This window comes from Pristis pectinata, chromosome 5 (assembly GCF_009764475.1).
Source record: "Pristis pectinata isolate sPriPec2 chromosome 5, sPriPec2.1.pri, whole genome shotgun sequence".
Taxonomy (NCBI): Eukaryota; Metazoa; Chordata; class Chondrichthyes; order Rhinopristiformes; family Pristidae; genus Pristis; species Pristis pectinata.
In genome coordinates, this window is record NC_067409.1 from 37234498 (window position 1) to 37259037 (window position 24540).

Below are 24540 nucleotides of genomic sequence, written 5' to 3' on the forward strand. Positions count from 1 at the left end.
GATGGAATTTCATGCAGACAAGTGTGAGGTGTTGCACTTTGCGAGGACAAACCAGGGTAAGACTTACATAGTGAATGGTAGGGCTCTGAGGTGTGTGGTAGAACAAAGGGATCTGGGAATACAGATCCATAATTCCTTGAAAGTGGCGTCACAGATAGATAAGGTGGTAAAGAGAGCTTTTGGCACATTGACCTTCATAAATCAGGGCATTTGAGTACAGGAGTTGGGATGTTTTGTTGCAGTTGTACAAGATGTTGGTGTGGCCGAATTTAGAGAATCGTGTGCAGTTCTGGTCACCTTCCTACAGGAAAGATATCAATAAGTTTTAATGAGTGCAGAGAAAATTTACAAGGATATTGCCAGGACTTGAGGACAAGAGTTTATAGGGAAAGGTTGAAAAGGTTAGGACTTTATTCCCTAGAGCGCAGGAGAATAAGGGGAGATCTTATAGAGGTACACAAAATTATGAGGGGTATAGATAGGGTGAATGTATGCAGGCTTTTTTCCCTCAGGTTGGGTGAGACTAGAACTAGGGGTCATAGGCTTAGGGTGAAAGGTGAAATATTTAAGTGGAATCTGAGGGGAAACTTCTTCACTCAGAGGGTGGTGCGAGTGTGGAACAAGCTGTCAGTGGAAGTGGTAGATGTGGGTTCAATTGTAACATACAAGAAAAGTTTGGATAGGCGCATGGATGGGAGGGTTTTGGAGGGATATGGTCCAGGAGCAGGTAGATGGGACTAGGCAAAAGATCAGGTCGACGTGGACTATATAGCCCGAAGGGCCTGTTTCTGTGCTGTAGTGCTCTATGACTCTATATGAAACAGGAGCTGGAGTAGGTCATTCTGCTCCTTGAACCTGCTTCACTATTCAACAATTCTTCTGGCTCAACACCAGTTTCCTGCGCTATCCCTAAATCCCTTTAATAGTCAGAAGTATATTGACTTCTGTTTTGAACATAATCAGTGATTGAGCCTCCACCATCTTCCAGAATAGTGAAAATTCCAAAGATTTCACCTCCTTTGAAATTTCTCCTTATTTCAGTCTTAAATGGCCTTTCCCTTACTTTGAAACAGTGACCTATATTTCCAGACTCCTTATCCAGGGAAAGCATCCTCCCCATATCTATCACGTTGAACCTTCTAGAATTTTATAATCATCAATGACGTTACCTCTCGTTCTTCTGAACTCTAGAGAATAGAGGCCTAGCCTGTTCAATCTTTCCTCATTTGATAGATTTCCCTCACCTCAGGAATCAGTCTGGTGAATCATCTACAAAGAGTATATCCTCTTTTATGAAGGTGACCAAAATTGTACACAATATTCCAGAGAAAGATTCACCAAGGTCCTGCTTAATTACTGAAATACATCCTTACTCTTACACTTGAATCCTCCAGCAACAAAGACCAACATACCATTTGCTTTCCTAATTACCTTCAGCACCTGCACCTTGGCCTTCAATGTGAGGACACCCAAGACCGTTTGAACATCAACATTTTCCAATCTTTCACCATTTAAAAAACACATAGCAATTTTTTCTAGAAATGGAATGCATACTTTTATTGTCCACACCAATCATTTGGTTATACTTTTATATAGAACAACAAAGAAATGACCAGACATGCAAGTTATGATTATGACAATCAAAATGAATAATGCCAATGTAGCTAGCAATAACTGTAACAGAATTTTAAGTTGGACAGAAAGCCATCTGTTACCTTTAGTCTTTTACCATCACCCAAGTCTGAAACTGAACCAATATCATGTTATATGATAAGTATGCAAAATGCATTGTGAACAGTGTCCAATCAATTTAACATGAATTATGCTCTGTTAAACTTGTTACAAATATAAATCTGCTCCATTGACTGTATAATTGATCATAAGAAATTGTTTCTCAGTCTTGCATTACCTACACATTGTGCACTCCTGCTGTTACAGATGGAAAAACATTTCTCCTTAATTTCACACAGCATGTGTACACTTTTAAGAGAATAAAAATCACATTAATCAGCTAGAATTGTCATGGTATAGAATAGCTAAATCAAATAAATAATAATTTTCCAATATTCATTTGACCTAAACACTTGAGAAGGCACTGAGTGCTTGGTTTCTCCCCAGATTTTACTCCATCAGACTCCACAGTAATTTAATCAATTACTTTACAGTAATCATTGATAGAAGATAGTAAAGTGATGCCTACCTCTAGCTGGAGTGGGTTTACTGTAGCATTCATGTGGCAGTGTAAAGGTCCAACTGTCTGCATCTGTAGGATGTACAGTAGATACTCGCCTCGGTAATGTGCAGGCCAACCCACTTCCATGATCGCCGCACTGATTGCACTAGGACCATTGTTGTGCAGCTGAACAAATGTTAGAAAATAATTGCATGACTAAAAGCAGGATGTCAATAGCATACATCACAGAAGGCCAACGTGACTGCTTCCCATAAAGCACTGAGGCAAATATCACCTAAGAAGCTTTTGAAAATGTAGTATGAGAAAGGACTCCCAGATTAATCCAGACATAATATGAAATCGACCTTGTTCAGGTAGATTTTAAATTCATTAGATGATATAAATTGGTAAGTATTCATTGCTTCATGGCCCAAAATTTAACAGTTTAACAGCAACAATAAATTTACATAATACTTTCATTGCTCTTTTTTCTTCTTGAACATTGCTGAATGGATAACTGCTCCACACCTCAGGTTTTGTCACTGCATGTTCATCCAACAAGGGATGCTGCAAAAAGCCTGGTGTAGCTCTCTTCCAAAAGTTATGGCCTCCTTAAATACTCACTCAGGTACCATTTTGGGTGACACTTCTAAAAATTATTAAACTTCCTAATATCAAATGGTACAATGCTACAATGCACGGATGTAACAACACAATTCTCTTGGGAGCAGGACTAGACACTTGTGTCCTTTACACACTTTTGAAGCTGGGGCAAGGATTTGCTAAGTTTGTCTGTGAATCATAAAGGCAAATGATTCCAAAGTTTATAAACATACAAATCAACCATTATTGGGGTGACACAGTGGCACAGCTAGTAGAGCTACTGCCTCATAGCTCCAGTGACCCAGGTTCAATCCTGACCTCTGCTGTTGTCAGTGTGGGGTTTGCACCTTCTCTCTGTGACTATATAGGTTTCCTCCCAGTGCTCAAGTTTCCTCCCACATCCAAAAGACGAGGGGTAATGGCTTGATTAGACTCTGTAACTTGCCCCTAGTGTGTGGTAGAATCTGGGGGGAGTCGACAGAAATGAGTGGGACAAAAAATAAGGGTAAATAGGAGCTTCATGTTTGGCACAGACTCAGTGGACTGAGGGGGCTGTTTCTATGCTGTATGATTCTATGACTAATTGTGATTATCATAGAATCATAGAAAGTACAGCACAATACAGGCCCTTCGGCCCACAATGTTGTGCCGACCTTTAAACCTCGCCTAAAAACTATCTAATCCCTTCCCCCCACATATCCCTCTATTTTAAATTCCTCCATATGCTTATCTAGCATCCTCTTGAAATTGACCAATGTACCTGCCTCCATCACTGCCCCAGGCAGCACATTCCATGCCCCAACCACTCTCTGGGTAAAAAACCTCCCTCTGATATCTCCTTTGAACTTCCCACCAATTACTTTAAATCCATGCCCTCTTGTATTGAGCATCGGTGTCCTGGGAAAGAGGCACTGGCTGTCTACTCTATCTATTCCTCTTAATATTTTGTATACCTCTATCATGTCTCCTCTCATCCTCCTTCTCTCCAAAGAGTAAAGCCCTGGCTCCCTTAGTCTCTTCTCATAATGAATACTCTCTAAACCAGGCAGCATCCTGGTAAATCTCCTCTGCACCCTTTCCAACGCTTCCACATCCTTCCTATAATGAGGCGACCAGAACTGGACACAGTATTCTAAGTGTGGTCTAACCAGAGTTTTGTAGAGCTGCATCATTACCTTGCAGCTCTTAAACTCGATCCCAAGACTTATGAATGCTAACATCCCATAAGCTTTCTTAACTACCCTATCCACATGTGAGGCAACTTTCAGGGATCTGTGGATATGAACCCCCAGATCCCTCTGCTCCTCCACACTACCCAGAATCCTGCCATTAACTTTGTACTCCACCTTGGAGTTTGTCCTTCCAAAGTGTACCACCTCACACTTCTCCGGATTGAACTCCATCTGCCACCACTCAGCCCAGCTCTGCATCCTATCAATGTCCCTCTGCAATCTTTCACAGTCCTCCACACTATCCACAACACCACCAACCTTTGTGTCGTCTGCAAACTTGCCAACCCACCCTTCTACCCCCTCATCCAGGTCATTATAAAAATCACAATAAGTAGAGGTCCCAGAACTGGTCCTTGTGGGACACCGCTAGTCACAGCTCTCCAATCTGAATGCACTCCCTCCACCACAACCCTCTGCTTTCTACAGGCAAGCTAATTCTGAATCTATACGGCCAAGCCTCCCTGGATCCTATGCCCTCTGACCTTCTTAAGAAGCCTACCACGTGGAACCTTGTCAAATGCCTTACTAAAATCCATGTAGACCACATCTGCTACACTACCCTCATCAACCTTCCTGGTCACCTCCTCAAAGAACCCTATCAGCCTTGTGAGACATGATCTTCCCTTCACAAAGCCATGCTGGCTGTCCCTGATCAGTCCATGATTCTCTTAATGCTCATAGGTCCTATCTCTAAGAATCTTTTCCAACAGCTTGCCCGCCACAGACATAAGGCTCAGTGGTCTATAATTCCCTGGACTATCCTTACTACCATTTTTGAATAAGGGGACAACATTTGCTACCCCCTAATCCTCCAGTACCATTCCTGTGGACAACGAGGACTCAAAGATCTTAGCTAATGGTTCAGCAATCTCCTCCCTCACCTCGCAGAGCAGCCTGGGGAATATTCCGTCAGGCCCCGGGGATTTATCTGTCCGAATACTTTCTAACAGCTCCAACACATCCTCTCTCTTGATATCTACATACTCTAGAACATTACCCTCACCGACACTGTCCTCAGCGTCATCAAGGCCCCTCTCCTTGGTGAATACTAAAGAGAAGTATTCATTGAGAACCTCACCCACTTCCACAGCTTCCAGGCACATCTTCCCACCTTTGTCCCTAATCGGTCCTACCTTCACTCTCGTCATCCTTCTGCTCTTCACATATTTAAACTGTACAGCTTATCTTTGCTGTATTAATGCTACAGTATCTCTACACCAATGAACCAGCTTACAAATGTTCTGACCTGAAACAGTAATTTTGATTTTCTCTCTGCAGATGAGGCCTGATAAGGTGTGAATTTCTAGCACTTTTTATTTTAATTTGACTTCAACAAAATAACTCACAAATACTTTAAACTTCTGAGCTTGGGCAAAGCTTCTGTGAAAAAATAACCCTAAATAATTGGCCTATTACCATCCTATTGGCAAAGTCAAGAAGAAACCAAAGACTTCAATATGTACACACTCATTAATTAGCAGCCTATGGGGAATTAGCATCAAAAGCAAGCCTATTAGCATTTTAATCACCTATTATCTCACAGTTCTTAAAAAAACCTTTTTTGTACAGCATGGTATCAGATCCTTCTGGCCCAACGAGCCCACACTGCCCAATTACACCCATGTTAACGTACTAACCCGTACGTCTTTGGAATGTGGGAGGAAACTGGAGAACCCGGAGGAAACTCATGCAGTCACGGGGAGAACACACAAACTCCTTACAGACAGCGGCTGGAATTGACCCTGATCGCTGGCGCCGTAATAGCTTTTTGCTAACCTCTATGCACTAAGACACTCTGGGGTAAGAACCCATTGCTTGAATGATGAGCTTTTTACTACGGTAAAATGGTCAAAAACATCGCAGCACATGACAATGGTGAATTTGAGCCTGCAGGAGAGTAATTTTCTGATAAACATCACCTGTCAAGCTAAGTTAGCCCCTTTACATCATCAGAATATATCCCTTTCAAGTCTGTGTCACAATTATATGAAGAGCAACATTGTTTCAACTATGAATGGAAAGGGTGAAGTAAAATGAAAAAAATGAAGTCCATGAAATCATTTTGCAACAGTGAAGCTTAAAGAGGGTATTGAAGTTTCTTTCATATGCACCATGAAGGCTTCTATATAATAATTAATAAAAAAAAAGCTTAGGGTATAAAATCTGGAATGAATTATTTAACATGTGTCAGACATATGTTCATAGTATTGCATTGATTTAAAACGGAAAAAAAACTAGTCTTTTGTCACCAGATATTCCGTTTCATGACTTCATAATTACTCTGCAAGCATCCATCAAAATGACTGTAAGAATTGGTTTTGTTTTAGAAAGAGAACTCACTTCATAAACATGCTGAACCTGTGGCCCAATATGCTCCTCTTTCTTGGGTCTTTCTTTAATCTTCCAGTCAGGGATGGGCAAGAAGATTTGCTCAGGATGGGACACCCTATTATAAGAACACAATTGCTTAGTCTTTGTGGTCAAACTGCAGACAACATGCTCAGTTAGACACATTAAAGCAACACGAGAAAAAAAAGTAATGCATATAATAAACATAGGAAAATAAGGCTAGACAGTTGGTTCAAATAAAAGGGAAAAAATGCAGTTACAGATTCCGAAGGGGCCTCAATAAAGACCCTTTAAAGACACAATAGAGAGCATCACACCTAATGTTACATTAAAAAGAAAGCATTTTTTATTTATCCAAACCCAAATGATGGAAGGTAAAAGCCTGTTCAGGGAATTATTTTTTTCTCTATTCTCTTCAATGCAATTCAACTAATTAAAATCAGACTAACCAGATGGAGAAAAACACATTTTCCTTCCATCCCTATATTTCAAACTGAAAAGTAAACAATTTCTCAAAAGTAATAATGTCTTCCCTTCTTCCTAAATAGTAACCAAAACTATATTCAGTCCATTTTTAAAGAAAAATCACCCACATTGTTACTGGCCAGTTGAACAGAACTTCTAGGCCATTATGAATGCTGTTATTTTTCTTTGTAGCTTCATTGAAGCTTCTAGCTCATCGTAAATTATGCACTTTTGATCATTTTGAAACTCACCAACTATTACACATTCTAGTTGTATGTGTGGGTGTAATCCCTATGGTATGTCCTTCCTGTTTAAGTGATATGAATTCTCCCCAATCATCCCGGTCTGCAGTCATGTCGTGAAGCAAGGTTTGTTTTTCTGTGCATTTTCCTAATCTTTAGCTGCAGTCTTTCTTCAGATTTATGATTTGCTACAGTTCAGGTAATGTAAATTCTTTTCTTTCACCTCAAGTCAACAGTTACTTGCTACGAATCTAAGGCACAATTTTATAATGTTCATCGTTTTTTGGAATGCTGTTAATTTTGCATTCTGGAACAATAAATTTGTGGCATGCCATCAATTTATTTTTAAATTGATTGGAACAACATTGAAGAATTCTCATCATTCCACTGATTAAAGCCTGGCTAGCGTGAGAATGCCTCTTAGCATATATAAAAAATTACAGTGAACAGCAATAGACAAATGAATAGAATGTTTACTTGCATTGCCTTCATTGGGTTAGCTCACAGTGAGCCAGAGGATATCAGATTTCACTTTGTGTACTATTTTGGTCAGCAGTTTTTTTCCACAGACAGAAGAGAAACATTTCCAAGAAGTGTAAAGAAGGGTAAAAAGTCCACGAGGTTTGAGATGGGACTGAAGACTTTACGGGGGAGGGGGGGTTGGTGGGGGAGGACTGTTGCTGGTTCTCTTTAACCATAAAACAAGGTGACTGGGATGAATGTCAGCAGAAGTTTACAAGATATTAATAGCTACATACATTATTCATTTGCAGCACTGCTTAAGTTATGCCAATCAAGTTGAACAAGAAGCATAAGTTAAAGCCAGAGAAACAAATGTTTTGGGTAATTGCCAGGAAGAAGCTGCTAAGTATAACAATGACCAATACTTGAAATAAACTTCCAGGTAGGGCTGCAAATGGAAACAACCTCACTCAAGAGGCACTCAGGGGAATGACATGACATGATTGTGAATATTGCATGGTTGAGAACATACACAGAAGAGGCTTCTTTTTATTAATACTGGGGAAGGGGATGTTAAAGCAATGAAGTGATATCATCCCTGCAGAATGCCTCTGCTCTTAATAGATGTAACATTTAAAACAAAGGTTCAAGCTACTGCTGATGCCTCGGATGTTCTTTCCATCAATTATTTCTTTTTCCAGTTTGATCATTTCAGCTCAGAGGAAACAGAACCAAAACTGTCAGAATCATAGCTATTCTAATCAGAAGAAAAATATAGCAGGAAAAGACATATCATAGATTCAACCATGTATCGTTCTTTAAAAAGATATGCTTAGCCTGTTATTGAAAAGAAATGTGTTTTTAAAAATTGACTCAGGACGTGATTTACTGACCAACTTCTCACTCGATGAAGGCACTCTAAGACCACCTGACTGACAGCTGCAGCTTTTGTCATGATGATGGTCACACAAGATAACGAATTCCAGGTTGTCAACCCAGGAACAATGGAGGAACTATATGACCAAGTCAGCATGGGACATGACTAGGAGGATAACTCTGAGGTGATGAGGTCCCTGCAATACTTTGGTTGTTGTCATTCCCAGGTCACATGAAAGTCATAGGGAGAGGGATGCTGTTGAAATAACTTCAGTGATTTATTGCAGTGCACCCAGTGGATATTACATATACAGTGTACCAGCTACAGTGTGGCAGTTATTTGGTGGGTGGATATTCAATCCAGTGCCAGTAACTCTGAATGGGAAAATTGTATTCAGTTTCTTGAGTGTTTGTTATAACAGTTCCCATCCAGGAGAGCTCCAAATGCTGTCAGCTTGAACTTTGTAGAGCCTTTCCCCACGTCCACCCTCAATGACGTGCAACAAGCTTTTAAACTTCCTTACACGGAGATCTGAGACCTTGCATTTAGCTGTCTCTTCTACTTCTAACCCTTCCCCTAGATACTGCATTAACAAAGCTTTCTCAGATTTTGTTCTGACATTCCTCTATGGCTTCTTCAAGCTCATCTTGCCAAGAGACCCACCTCCTATTACTTTGATTTTGTCCATACTTCCTACTGCCTTAGGAAAGTAGCCAACATAATCAAGAACCTCGCCCTCCCTGGTCATTCTCTCTTCTCCCCCCTCCCATCAGGCAGAAGGTACAAAAGCTTGAGAACATATACCACCAGGCTCAAGGACAGCTTCTATCCCACTGTTATAAGATGCTTCAACAGACCTATTATATGATAAAGAACCCTTGATCTCTCAATCTACCTTGTCATGGCCCTTGCATATTAGTTGTCTACCTGCACTGCACTTTCTCTGTAACTGTAACACTATATTATGCATTCTGTTTTGTTTTCTTTTGTACTACCTCAATGTACTTATGTATGGAATGATCTATCTGGATGGCATGCAAACAAAAGCTTTCCATTGTATCTTGGTATATGTGACAATAATAAACCAATTACCAATTGACCCTTTTTCCATCAAATTGTTGATCCCAACTTCCTGTCCTGGCTTCCTGCTTTGCTGATATTGTAAGCAGTTCACTCTCCTGCTCATTTTGCATTCATAAGAAATAGAGGAGTAAGGCCAATTAGCCCACAGACTTCCCTTCATGCCAGAGTGTGGCCTCTCCTACCTCTCTCCCCAATCTGTTGTTTGCTACTTTCTATCCAAATGCAGGAATGGTGGAATTCAATCTAAAATTCAACAGGCAGGCAATGATGTCTTCCATGTAGGAACACCATCTGCTCCCTCTGGCATACTGCCATGCTGAAAAAACAACTCAGCCTTTATATATTTACAACTTTCAAATGAAAAAAAAAATTGCTTCTGAATTAAATGTGACAAAAAATAAACTTTCCTTACAGGAATGTACCTATGGCATAATCCACTGAAAGCACACAAGCTAATTACCTGCTGTCTAGACAGTCATTGCCTGTTGTGTTTGGAATATTCTATTCTTCATAAACAATGTATCACCGAGGTAACCCTGGCCATATCCTATCAGAGATATTTCTTTGTCCTATCTATCCTTCCCCCACCCTTTTTGCAACTCAAAACTTGCTTTCTCACTTTTCCAGTTCTAACGAAGGGTCTCTGACCTGAAACTTCAACTCTCTTTCTCTCTTCACAGATGCTGCCTGAACTGCTGAGTGTTTCCAGCATTTTCTGTTTTTACTCTTTTTCTGATTTTTGATTGGGTAACTGTTGAAAATGATGAGATTCATGTGCTTTATGGTTATAGAAGGATCTCAAGCTTACATTGGATCCCTTATCAAGTATAATATTCTTTTAGCATGAAACTATTTTACCCTACGTTCCTATCTCCCAGAATCCTGCTATAAGGATGATTACTAATAGCATAATAAAAAAGCTCTGGAAGAGTTAAAAATGGGAAATGTCCTGTGACAAAGAAAGCTGGTTTACAAACTTTATCCTGATGATTAGAATCAGCACAGAATAGCACTGGATTATCAACACAGACACAAGCAAAGTATAACCACTTGCCGGATAAGGAGGCTCTGCATCACAGCATTACCAGAATGCTGTCACAAATCTTTCTGAATATGATTTGATCAAATAAACCCAAGCAACATTTACAGGAAGGATAGCTTGCTGAATTTAGATCAAAAAGGAAACTTGGTATTGCAACTTCAAAGGATGAATGAAAGAATTTGCACTTATCCATTGCCTTTTGCATCCCAGAATACTTCATGGCCAGTGAAAATAACTCTACAGGTTCACAATGGAAGAAGAAAATGACTAAACTATGAGGAAAAGCTGTAAAAACAACCAACGTAGCACATCAGGACTGCAGAACAGGCCCATCTCAGGAACATGTACATTCTATTGCTTGGTAGGAAGTGTATGCACCATGGAAAACACTCAGTCTCAACACTAATCCAAATACAACTGGAGAAGAGTGAGTACTAAGCAGTATGCCTAGAAGAATAATAGTTATTGATTTATCTTCTATTGTCACTTTGATTCAGTTTACATCCAGTCTTTTAAAAAGTTTTCACATATATTACAAATCAATTGCAGGATATATTTTACCAATTGAATCAACTGCAAAATAAAATAATTAAAAGGTGTACCAAACTGATGGGTTGTCCAGACTGGTGGAAGCAGGTTATTGAGAAATGATTTAGTTTAGAACAACATAGAAAACAATAACCATCTGTCTGATTTTACATTGCTGTGATCAGATAAAGGAAAATAAAACTGAACATTAATGGACACGCTACCACAGCACCATCAATCTTCAGACTGCAAAATTCACTTAAATAGCCCTATTCCCTTCATTGTTGAAGCCAAACCAGCACACATCCTGGAAGACTGAAATTAGACACACACAAAATGAATTAGAATAGCCATTTAAAAAGGTGGATTAAAAATACCATTGAGATAAAAGTGAAGGCAGTAAAATAGCCCAAAGATATTAACAAGCACATCAAACAATATGGGGAATTTTAACTCCCTCCCCCTGAATAATAGATCACATAATGGAAAACTATACATAATGGAAGAACTCTGAAGATTTTAATGATGGCACATTGCATGAGGTGTTTGTGTCCAGTTGAAATAGTGGGCCACTTCATCACTGTATTTAAATCAGCCTCAAAGAGTGCAATTGAGAGACTGGTTAAAATTTAATTCTGACTTCCCTGGTTATCAATGTGTTATTTTGTACTTAATGATTTATTTGTCTATTTCCAGAGCCTGGCTCCTCTAACCCTTTTACTTTTTTCCTGTACAAATAATGTTACTGCTAGCAAAATGAACAACCTCGCCATTCACAATACTGAATTTCATTCACCTTTTATCAATCCACTTGGCATGTCTGTTTATACATTTTAGAATTTTGAATTTCTTTCCCCTTCCCACAGATGCTGCTTGACCCGCTGAGTTCCTCCAGCAAATTGTTTGTTGCTCTAGATTCTAGCATATGGAGCATCTCTTGAATTTTGATGTTGTCTTCCAAATTACCAGAATCCAATAATGGATTACCGTCTGTAAATATGACCATATTTCCAAACACCAAGTCAAAATCATTTATGATTTTTATTTTAGAAGTAACAATGGTCCTGCCTCAGGCACCTATTCTACATCTCACCAAGATGAGAAACTCCTAGCATATGTTTTCTGGATTTAGCCATTTTCAATCAGCCTGGCCCTTGACTCTTTTTTCCTGTTCCTTTTATAACCCTTTCAGACACTTCCTGAAATCTATGTTTACCACATCCAATGCACTACCCTTGCCTACTCTTTCTGCAACTTCATCAAAGCAAAATAAAATAATTGCATTAAATAAAAAGCTTTATAGCCACAGAAGCACTTCTGAAGTACTTCTGAAGAAGCACTACATCACACCTATAATGTAGGGAACACAACAGCCACAGCAAGCTCTTGCAAACAGTAGTGTAATAACAATCAAATAATCTGCTTCAGTGATGTTGGCTGAAAGGTAAATATTCGGCAGGACACCTGGGCTAACTCTCTATTGAAAGAATACTATGGGATGCTTCACATCCAGCAAAGAGAGTGGAGGGAACTTGACTTAACATTTCATCTGAACAGATGCTCCCTCAGATGATGCACTGGACTGCCAGTCTAGATTGTGTTCGAGTTTTTTTAAACCTGTAACCTTTTGGCCTGGAGGAGATAGTGCTAGTCACTGAGCTACAGATGATTCAATAAGCCTGATTCAACAAGGTCATCAGTTTGGAAATGATTGTGCAGATTTTTTAAATATATATCAAAACACCAAGTATTTTGGTATCTTGGGGATGAATTTAAACATTTGCAATATTGGGTCAGCTTCCTGTTGTATAACTCGCCAAATTTCACTCACTTTAGTGAGAGTCTGGTTTAACTCACTCAGCTGTTTGTCCTGCTGACTGCAGTTTCCAATATGCTGTTTGAGGAGGGTGCTGGACTGCCTGCTAAAGGAGTTCACCAAACAGGTCATCAAAGTGACAGAAAGCAGAAGTGGAGGAGGAAGTGAAAAGCAGGAAGGCCCAGGCAGCAGATACCAGACAGAAGAGGCCCATACCAGTTACCCACACAACTATTAAAGCAGGATTGTTAGTTTATTGTCCTGATTTTGAAACGAGGTGAACTTTAAGATGAGAAAGGAGGGAGTAGTGGGGGAATATGTCACCAAAACGATTCTTACACTACAGCACTGGCCTACGTCAAAGTGCACATTTTCTTGATTAGTCAAAGTATTCAGACTAACTGTGAATGCACAGCAACAGCTGTAAACTGGACGTTTGCAATTTAGAGATCCAGTTTCTAAGTAGTGAAGGAAAGAGTCAGTACACTCACCCTCGAATGTCAACCCGAGAGACTGCACTGATGTTGATCTGCAGATGGACAAGGTTGCTGTTTGGATTATCCTTATTTGAACTAAAATGTAAAGCAGATAAAAACTAGTACAACAGAGGAGAAATTTCAAATTGTTATCTTTGTAATGATGAAATCAAAATGGGAGAAATTATATTAAAAGCATATGCTACAGGAATTATACCATGTTTGATATTTTTATTACTAATACAGAATATAAACTTTAAAAACATAAATTAATTAGCAAGTTAATGAAGTGTTTCTTGTCAAAGAAATTGTTAAAGATTGATCTGAGAGCCAAAATAATTTATTCATGCTTATTGAGGTAAAGAAATACAATATCCAGGTTGCAGTTTAACTCATAAAGGAATGTCAGAACATACTTCACTACCAGTCCAGTTATGCCGGGCTTTTACTATGTGAAGCATTTACTTTGCAAAATTGCATTACTCAAAATATGAATGATGAACAGCTTTGAGGCTCAATCAAATCTGGATGTTTTGCATTAATTTACCTCTCAACTCATTCTTGATTTTCTATTCTTATTTCATTTATGATAACACAATAGAGGTTTAACTGCAAAATGAACTAGTCTGGCTTTGCCCTTTCATACTGGATAATCATTTAAGACAGAAATTTTGACCTCATTAATCTCCTAAGTGGTTTCATTAAAAATAAAATCAATTCAGAGAATAGAGAATTCCAAAGAGTCACAACCCCTCTGCAGGAAGAAATTCCTCCTCATGTCTGTCCGAAATGGATGATCCTTCTTTCTGAAAATGTGGCCCCCAGCTCTTGATATTCCGAATGGGGAAATCATCCTCTCAGTAATCACCCTGTTGTTTCCCGTCAGAATTTAATGGTTCAATAAGATCATCTTTCATTCTTCTGAACTCCAATCAGCAAAGGCCCAAGCTAAACAATGTTTCTTCATGTGGCAACCCTATCATCCCAGAAATCAACCTAGTAAACCTTCTCCACACAGCCTCCAATGCGAGTATATTCTTCCTTAAACTTGGAGAGCAAAACTCTGTGCAGTATTCCAGGCACAGTCTTAACAGTGCCCTGTAAAGTTGCATCAAAACATCCTTACTTTAATACTGCGCACTCTTTTGTGTCTTCTACTAGCTTTCCACATTACTTGCTGTACCTGCATGCTAACTTCTTGTGAAGTCTATTAAGATAAAAAGGCCAAAAAGCAAAAGGAAACGGAGAAGACAGTTCACAATAGATCAGGTCAGTATAAACAGTTTACAGTGAAAATGAGGATTGTATAACTACATTCAGTTTACTTTGCAGGTATAGCAATCACGGTGTGTGGTAGTTAAGGTGAATGAACTACAGGCACAGATAGCCACATGGGAATCTGATGTGGTGGTGAATACAGGAACTTGGCTCAAAAAGGGGCAGAACTGGGTACTCCTGAATACAAAGTGTTCAGGAAGGATAGGGAAGGAAAGAGGAACAGCAGTGTTGATAATATTACAGTGCTGGAGAAGTCAAAGACAATCGGTTTGGTTAGAGCTAAGGAAAAATAGAGGGAATGTTATACTGCTGGGTGAATTCTGTAGAGCATCAATAAGTGGGAGAGATATAGAGGAGCAAATAAGCAGAGAGGTTATAAAGAAATGCAAAAACTATAAGGTGGTTACAATGGAGGACTTTGCAAACTGATAGCATTAAGGAGAAAGGGAGAGGGAGTGGGAGGGAGAGGGAGTGGGAGAGAGAGGGAGGGAGGGAGGAAGGGAGGGAGAGAGAGAGAGAAGAGAGAGAGGAGAGAGAGAGAGAGAGAGAGAGGTCCTACAATGGTCTAGAAAAATTTGAAAGTTCAAGTTCAATTTGGCAAAAACACAAAATCTTATTACTTGCTAACACAAATCTCAACTACTACATGAAATAGCAAGCTATTATCTTTTAGCAGATTCTCAGCAGTTCTGTGTGCATGGCTTGTGTTGTTTGCTGTGTAAATATGGTGTTTGTTGTATTGGTTACATGCTGATGATAAGTGGGGTACAGCACATTCTTCCAGAAAGACATCGAAATTGAGTTGAGGCGGATCCATGGATTTCATCCAATGAAGACCATTTTGCTCCTTTTGCATTTCTTTCATTGAATGGCAATCAGGGCTGATTTGCAACTCACCTTTTGATCTGCAGGTAAAAGCTGAGATTGGTATCTGCCTTCTCCAGCCGTTGAACTGAGAAACGTAGCCCCACTGACAGCTGGGGGCAAAAAACAGATCAAAGTATTAACCATCAACAGCTACTAGAGTTAAAGTGTTCAGCTCCTGCTGTGGATCACAGTTATAAACAATGGCACCAATGAAACTAAATCCACCACAGCCTCTTGCCTTCTTCAGCAGTAAATATACTAATTCATGCTGATTAGGTGACTCATCATATCCTTCTAACCCCTTTTCCTACCCCTTGCTTATCCAGCTCCCTCCAAAACCCATCTATGCCATTTGCCTCAACTACTTCTTCTACTTTCTTTTCCTAATTTAGGTGAATAAGTTTCCCCTAAATTCTTTGTCAGAGCCATTGATGGTTATTATACATTTATGGCCCTAGCTTTGATCTCCTCAGAAATGAAATTGTTTGTTGATTTCTATCCAATCAAGTCCTACCATAAAGTAAAACTGTCCATCAGATCATCTTTTAGCCACCTTTTTTGTTCCAAGAGTAAAGAAGCCCACTCCGTCCAACCTTTTCTGATCATTTCAAGTTACATTCTTCTGTAGGCTTTTTGAACATTTTTTCCATTCTTCTAAATCTTTTTTATAATATCAAGACCAGAAACTCAACAACTCCAAGTCTAGTCAAGTTTCAATTCAAATGCTCTTGGCTAGAAATGTTGAGATTATTTTTTTTATTTGCTGGGTCTGAATCCTTCGTGTAAATTGTAAACAAGCAATGATCTCTGTGAAACAGCACTTCTCACTTTTGGCTACCCTGAGAATCCACAGTAAACACCTATTTTCTGTTTATCACTGTACAGTTGATGTACTATCCAACGGGAAAATTACAATCATCTGAATCTTGATAGCAATCCCCTAATTTTAGTAGGTTATGTCTTTTTTTTTTGTAAAACTTCCATCATGAGCACTTAAAAACTATGCTAAATGATAAAAGTTCTAGACATATATCCTTCTCCAATTTCTTTAACTTGCCTATTCCTTCACATGTCTTTCTCCCTTCACCAATCAGAATAAATTCTGGGGGAAATTTTTACACTGGTCACCACACTATGGGAAGGATGTGATAGCACCAGAGAGGGTGCAGAGGAGATTAACCAGGATGTCGTCTGGGGTGGAGCATTTTGGTTATGAGGAGAGACTGGAGAGGCTCAGTCTGTTTCCCTGGAGCAGAGGAAGTAAGATTGAAGAATATAAGTTTATGAGGAGTATAGATAAGGTATACATAGGATATAGATTTAGGGTAAGGGGTAAGAGATTTAAGATATCTTTATTTGTCACAAGTACATTGAAACACACAGTGAAATGCATCTTTGGCGTAGAGTGTTCTGGGGGCAGCCCGCAAGTGTCGCCACGTTTCCGGTGCCAACATAGCATGCCCACAACTTCCTAACCTGTACGTCTTTAGAATGTGGGAGGAAACTGGAGCACCCGGAAGAAACCCATGCAGTCACGGGGAGAACTTAGAAACTCCTTACAGACAGCGGCTGGAATTGAACCCAGGTTGCTGGTGCTCTAACAGTATTAGACTAACTGCTACACTACCATGCCTACCCTGAGAGAATGTGAGGAGGACATTTTTCACCCAGACAATGGTGAGTTTCTGGAAGCAGTGTGGCTGACAGCATTTAAGAAGTGGATAGACAAGCACTTTAATTGTCTGGGCATTGAAGGCTATGACCAAGTGCTGGAAGATGGGATTAATATTGATGGGTATCAACTGGGTCAGCATGGATGTGGTGGGCCAAATGGCCTCCTCCTTTGCTGTATTACTCCATGACAATTCAATAACAAATCTGAAAAATGTTGAAGTAAAACAAGGCAACAGATTGAGCTGCATTGGATCATTTGGAGCTTAGGGTTGTTAGACAATGCTTAATATGCATTGGATAAAATCTAACTGACATATACACATCAAGTATGAGTAGAAGATACACAATGTTGACCTGAGTAATGGACCATTAATTTGACTGCTGAAAGTATTTGAGATGCTGAATAGAATGGTTCCTGACATCCTGAAGTGATTTGAAGGCGGTCATTTCATTGAAAGGTTAAGATCATTTCATAACCTTTGAAAATAATGCCTCAGCTATTACCAGTGATTTTAGTTTTTAACTCTGAAGATGTTTATGATAGAAAATTATGCTTAGGCTGGGGAATTCCTGCAAGCCAGTCCCACTTTGCTTGTGTTGGTCTGCTGGAAATTATGTTTGCATGTATAACAACAAACTTAATCCTGGAGGAATTCAACGGGTCAGGCAGCATCTGTGGAGGGAAGTGGACAGTCGATGTTTCGGGTTGAGACCCTTCATCTGAACATGACATTATAAGCAAAGTTCCCTCTGCACTTCAGCTAAACTTGTATCAGCAGAGTAGCTCCTAGAAAGTTCCTAACTGTAAAGCCTTCCTAAAGTTATTTCAATTAATGACTTGACACATAGATATTATAATATTACCCTACTGGTTCAGATCATTTTTTTACCTATTGTCAATGCATATTGGAAATGTTGCCAATAACCCGGAATTTCTTTGGAGTGCTAGATTTTATCGCATTCCCAATGAATTCATGAAGTTGGCATGGGAGCAGCACTGATGAAATTCCCTGCCAACTGAATAGCTTTTGATAAAAACAATGGTTGCAGCAGTCTAGGACAGTGATAATGTCCACAATAAGATGGTATCGTGAAAGACATAATCACACTAACATAAATGACACAATCTATACTTGATCACTTGAAGTCAATACTATTGGTCAATCGTAAATGGAAAATAAATCCTTAAACTAGTAATTGGTTTATTAATGTCAAATTATTAATATTATAGCATCATAATCAAACATTATTATATATAAATAGATATAATTGGTCTTAACACATAAATTTAAGTTTGGCTGTATAAGGCTAAATGCAAAGCCATACATTGAGTAAGTTACAGCAATCCAGCTCAAGCAGTCTCATCAATACACCAAAATGGGGACATTGTATTCGATCAGTGTGACTGGGTTATGAAAGAGTACTTAAGAGTTACACTTTTGATTGGATATACAGCCTGGGAACTTTAAAGAATTGCTGTCTAATCTTGCTTAGTTCATGTGACATGAACACAAGCAATATTGTCATGATAGCTGTTTTAATAAAGGGCACAGTTATATGAAAATCAGCTTGCCAAATTATTTTTTAGCGTGGGAACAGAGAAGCAATGTGCCAGCTTGTGAAACCAACTCAAATGATGCAAAGATACAATTCATACCCAATACATTCAAAACATTTCTCTGAAGCTCCCCTCTCTGGTATTTCAGCACACACTGTAAAATTACAAACCTAAAAACTTTTTAAATATTAACACTTGGAAAAGGAGTTGAATGATAGCTTTCTCACTTTGTCTACCATTTTCACCATGTGCAAAAAGAATATAATATGATTTGTAAAAGCCTTTATTTTTACTTACATTGGTTCCAGCTGCCATGGGGTTTCCCAGGTCACAGACAACCATTTGAGTTGAATTTCCTACGTTATAGGCACAGCTTAGCTTGCTCAGTGCCTGGGGAACAAAGAAAAGGGGAACAAAAACATAAGCTCTGTGCAAATTCAGAAATTTTTTTTTCAGTATAAAACTCAGCTGCAGAAATATTTAGTTGGATAGCCATAGTTCCAATATAGGTGACACTTATTGGCAGCTTTCTTGGTAAATAGCCTTATGTAGTTGATGGTGCAATTCCATCAACTACATAAGGCTATTTGTGGGAATGAGCATGTACATGCTCATTCCCACAAACAGCCAAGGTGCAATAAAACAGGTGGAAACCAAAGCAACTGTTATTCCCAGAAGGCCAAAAAGAATTAGTCCATGTTACAAACAAAAACTCAGCATAAGGCAAGGGGCCTCACAAGCAGTATACATTTTACATGAACTCTGTGTATCTGGTGCACTGTTGAAGTCCCCAAACTGCATTCTGGGCTCTGGTCCTAATGTGCATCATTTTCAGGACATTAACAAGCCTACAATACAACAGATGTGCAGACACTTGGCACCACAGGAACTTTGCAGCCCTCAAAGTCCTGTAAAGGTGGAAAATACAGAACTGCATCACAGGTATTAAATTTTACAGTATTAGCCTTTCTGAATTTTAAAGTTATATTTAGATGGCACATCTTATTTTGAAAGAGCTATGATCCTCTGTATATTCCAAACCATATAAAGTGATACAAAGTAATGATTTTTCAGAAAATAATTGTCACATTGCAGTGATTGTTTTATTAGTTTTGAAACTTGATCCCTGAACTTGAAAAGCCACAGTTGCATTAAATAAATGCACTTTAGTTCAATTTTACATTCCCTTTCATATTCCTTTACTATCAATTACAGGTACCCAATTGATTTTGTGTTGTGTTTTCAACAGCAAAAATAAGGATTCATGGCAAACTTAGCATCGACTAGTTGGGCTGAATGGCCTACTTCCATGCTGTACAATTCTGTGAATATATGACTCTCAAAGGTTTCCAATTTTGACCTTACTTCATAAACTTTTAAAACTTATGTTGGAAAAATTATCAATGTAGAATTATTATTATTCAACAACCTGCAAATGTTGTTCCTGCAGAGACAAATCAGTCATTGTGCCTTCACTTCTATTCTTTCTCTTTCAGAGTTTGTGGACATCAATGGCCAGCATTTAATACCCCTCTCCTTATAGCTCTTGGGAAAATGATGGTGGCAATCCACTGTCATGAGCCTCTATACTCCAGGGTTTGAAGGGATACATATGGCTTGCCAGACCATTTAAAAGAGCAGCAAAAAAACCCAGCTGGCATGAAGTCATATATAGGCTAGACCAGGTAAGGATGATAGATTTCATTCCTTGAAGCATGTTAGGACAACCCAGTCACCAGTGGTGAAATTAGCTTTTTAAAAAATCCATCTTATTCAGTTAATTTAAGTTTCCCTGCTGTCTCCAGACCATTAGTCCAAACCTCTGCATTACCAGTTTATTACATAGCTTCCCCTTTTTCTATCTTCAGTCCTGAAGGAGGGTTCTGACCTGAAACGTTGACCGCCTGCTTTTCTCCACAGATGCTGCCTGGCCTGCTGAGTTCCTCCAGCATCATCATGTTTTACATCATTATAACATAGCCACTATGTTACTGTTCCTTTTTCATTACCTCTTTGTTACGAATAACCCCAATGTAATCTGCCTCTGATGGTATGCTGACAATGAGTTCTGCTTCATAAGCTCCTTCTCCTTCATTCCTGGCATTTATGATTAAAATGAGAGGGTTTTCATCTCCAATTATTACTTGATGTGTATCACTGTGAAGCAATAAAAAGGTGAACCATCAGCGTATGTTAATTATTATCTTTTTCTAGTCAAATTGGCAGCCCCTACCAATTACAAATAAACTATACAGATGATAAAGATATTACTCCTTTGGTCTCTTATTGAAAATAAAAATGATCATCATAACACAGTCATGATGAAAACCCAAGTATTGAACTGTGAAGCATAAATACTGAAAATCTTTTGGCAAATGTAGAGCATGCAGGATTTTCAACTTACGGGACAGCTGAAAGTTTAAGGGCTGGGATGCAAACATTGTCTTCTCCACAGTCCAGGAGAATATGTGCCTGTGTGAAAAAGAATTGCCTCAATGATAAAGTCTCGTGTTTTGTGTTGTTCAATATGGAAAGTACAGGGATCAATTTAAAACTGTAAATAGGTCTAGAAATGATACTTAAATTGTTTTCTTAACCAGCTTTAAGAGTCAGACTCGATGTTGCAAGAATTAGGCTCCCTAATCCTTGCCATTGAGTAGAACCAAGAAAATTGCACAAGCATTTGCTAGTTAGCTGAATGCCAAGTTAGAACAAACACAATTTAAACAATTTACTGGCCTGTCTACAATGCAATTCATTTAAGTTTGCTTTCAGTGAATCGTCCTTCCTTACATAACCTCATTACATTCACACAGTTACTTTTCTACCATCAACGATATCTACAAATGACTGGATGAAGCCACACAGGAGTTTCTCTTTCTAAAATGATATGTAGCTTTTTGGAACTACCTGAGGACACTGACAAATAGCTGACAATGCAGGAAACTCAAGCATAAATCAATCTTTCCCTTTCCAGAGCTAAGTTTTCATGAGTAAGAAAGATCGCAGCCACCGAAATAAGAAATGGAAATAAGTTGGAAACAAATGTTGCTGAGCTCTGTATGTAAGCAAACTACAGGAAACCAAAGTGATCCAAAGAAAAACACTTGCTGTGCAAATACCACAATTACACTATATCCCATAAATTATACTCCCATTTACCAGAGGAATATTGGAGGGCTGCTTCCTGAAAGGCACACTTTCACACATGTAATGGTCTTGCTCCAGAATCCACCTTTTGAACAGCAATTCAGGGAGACCACATGTCCAAAATCAGCCTATTTGCCAGAGTTATAAGACCCATCATGGGGAACAATATAAACACAACTCTTAAATTTGGCCACAAGGATATGTGTCCACATATCTTGGCAGAATGCTCCAGCTTCCACAACAAACAAGAAGATAAATCACTTGTGGGATCCATGCCAACTTAGTCGACATACGGCTTGTGCTTAAAATTGGAAAAATACAAGACAGTCTTCTAGGGTTTACTTTCTGATTGAAACGACTATCAATAGTGTCTCATGCCTCCCATAAAAGACGCTCAATCAGCAAAAACCGGAGCTGTGCAAGGGAACGTAACCTTTCAGTTTCATTGTGTTGTATGATTCGTGATTACAAGTTCCTCTGTTCGTCTTCCCAGAAAGTGAATTATTTTGCAAACAATAAATCTTCCCCACCTTTACATTTTTTCAATCTGTCAGTGAAAATTACAAATTTAAAAATGTAATTGAATCAATATAGTTTCAGTGAAACATCCTCCCAACAGTTTACCTCCATTTTTTAATTAGTTTCATGATGCTATTTATTTATTTATAAATCAAACCCTTTCCTCCCATATGAACTCATAATTGCACTTCAGTAATCTCAATTTTTACATCAAATAAATATAAAACATTTAAGCAACAGATTACTTTCAAAATCTTAGCTGGATTAGCAACATTAAACTTTGATAAATTATAGTATCTCCAAACTTTTTTTCTTTTCAACGCATATTCTCTTCTTAATCACTTTTGATTGTATCTTTTCACACTGCTGTTCTTAATTAAAGATATTTTATTGTTGTGCTAATAGCAAAAAGTGTAGAATCATATATCTGTCTTCTGAAGGTACAGTAACACAAGTGCAGAGTGAAGGGCTTGCATTGAAGGGCTCTCTTTAATAAAGAAACTACAAGAAAAACTATGTATTGAATGTGTGGTTGTAAATCTGGAAGGTATGTAAGAGAACTTTTTAAAATGTTCTGACAGGTCCCACAGAACATTGTTTTAAACAATACTCAGATGTAATTATATTAAGTAAATTTATTAAATAGTGAGGAACCAAGCTCGTGTTCTATGTTGATGTATTGTATGTATTTGAGATGTTAATAAATCGTAAGTGAATGTAACTATGTCAAATTAGTTTGTGAACTTTAAGTGGAATATCAGCAAAGACTAATGGACTGGGAGTTAGTAATAAGCCAAGGGAATAACTTCTATCTTTATGCAATATCAGAAAGTAATTTATTTGTCCCAAAGTTTTTGCTCTGCGCTTTTGTGTACAAAAGTTATGCCATGACAGCAGAAATGCAATACAGTTTTTTTTTATTTATTCACAGGATGTGGTTTCTTTGACAAGGGCAGGATTTATTGGTTATCACTAACTCAGGCTGAAAGGCTAGTCTTGAGTGGCCATGTTACTGGTAGCAGTCCATGCAATGAAACTACTTCCACAATGCTGTTAGGTTTCAGGAGCTTGACTCTCAACAGTGAGGAAAACCTTATTTCCAGGGTAACGATATTTGTGACCTGGTGGACTCCAAGGGATGGTGGTTATACAGACAAGGCAAATGTTGATCTATTTCACCGTTCTGTCTGCACCAAGATCATCAACTGGAAACATTTCTCTCTCCACAGATGCTGCCTGACTTGGTAAATCTTCAGTATTTCTGTTTTATTTAATTCTCTTACCTTTTCTTTTAAACCTGTGACCTTTAGTCCTTGATCCCTCTACTAAAGGGAACAGCCTGCACTGTTCATCTGTCCATATTTCCTTATGGCATAGTAATTTACAGTCATCAATTAACCTACCAACTAGCATGTCAATGGGACATGGGAGGAAACCACAGCAATCAGGGGAAACCCTTGGTGATACAGGGAGAATGTGCAAACTTCTCATAGACAGCACCATAGATTAGAATCAAACCTGGGATGCTAGAGCTATGAAGCAATTGTCCTATGTGCAGTGCCACTGTGCCCCTTTATCATACTTCTATCAGACCTCCCCTCAGCCTTGCCTGCTGCAATGAAATCTCCCCCCTCCCTAGTCTCTCTGATTTATCCACATAACTATAGTTCCTCATCCCAGGAATTATTCTCTTAAATCTTTTCTGAACGCTCTCTAATGCCTAGTCATCTTTTTAATAATGATGTGACCAAAATTGCACATAATACTCCAGTTGAGATCAAACCACTATCTTAATAAAGGTTCGACTACACTGCTTTTGGACCCTATACCTCTCTAGATAACCCTCAGAACTGTCTGTGCCTCAATAACCACTTTCTCAATCTGCCCTTTCACTTACAATTTTTCGTGCACCCTCTGGTCCTACAGCCCTTTTACAGCTGTACCTTTTAGTCTACATTGCCTCTCCTCATTTTTCCTACCAAAATGCATCACCTCACATTTCTCTGCATTAAACTTCATCTGCCAGGCGTCTGCCCATTTCTACCAGCCTGCTTACATTATGCTCTCCTCTTCACAGTTCACAATACAGCCACATTTTGTGTCATCTTCAAGGTTAGAAATTGTGGTTTGTACCCCCCAAGTTGAG

General features: G+C 38.8%; 1 protein-coding gene across 1 annotated transcript in view; it reads right to left on the reverse strand.

The window, feature by feature from the left end:
- itga8 (integrin, alpha 8) overlaps positions 1-24540 on the reverse strand; it is a 213215-nt gene that overhangs the window by 70806 nt on the left and 117869 nt on the right. Inside the window, exons 19-25 of the mRNA XM_052015654.1 lie at positions 21130-21197; positions 20735-20882; positions 19023-19115; positions 15524-15603; positions 13364-13444; positions 6349-6454; positions 2201-2359 (exon numbers count right to left, since the gene is read on the reverse strand). Of these exons, the coding sequence (XP_051871614.1) occupies positions 2201-2359; positions 6349-6454; positions 13364-13444; positions 15524-15603; positions 19023-19115; positions 20735-20882; positions 21130-21197 (735 nt within the window). The remainder of the gene's footprint in view (positions 1-2200; positions 2360-6348; positions 6455-13363; positions 13445-15523; positions 15604-19022; positions 19116-20734; positions 20883-21129; positions 21198-24540) is intronic.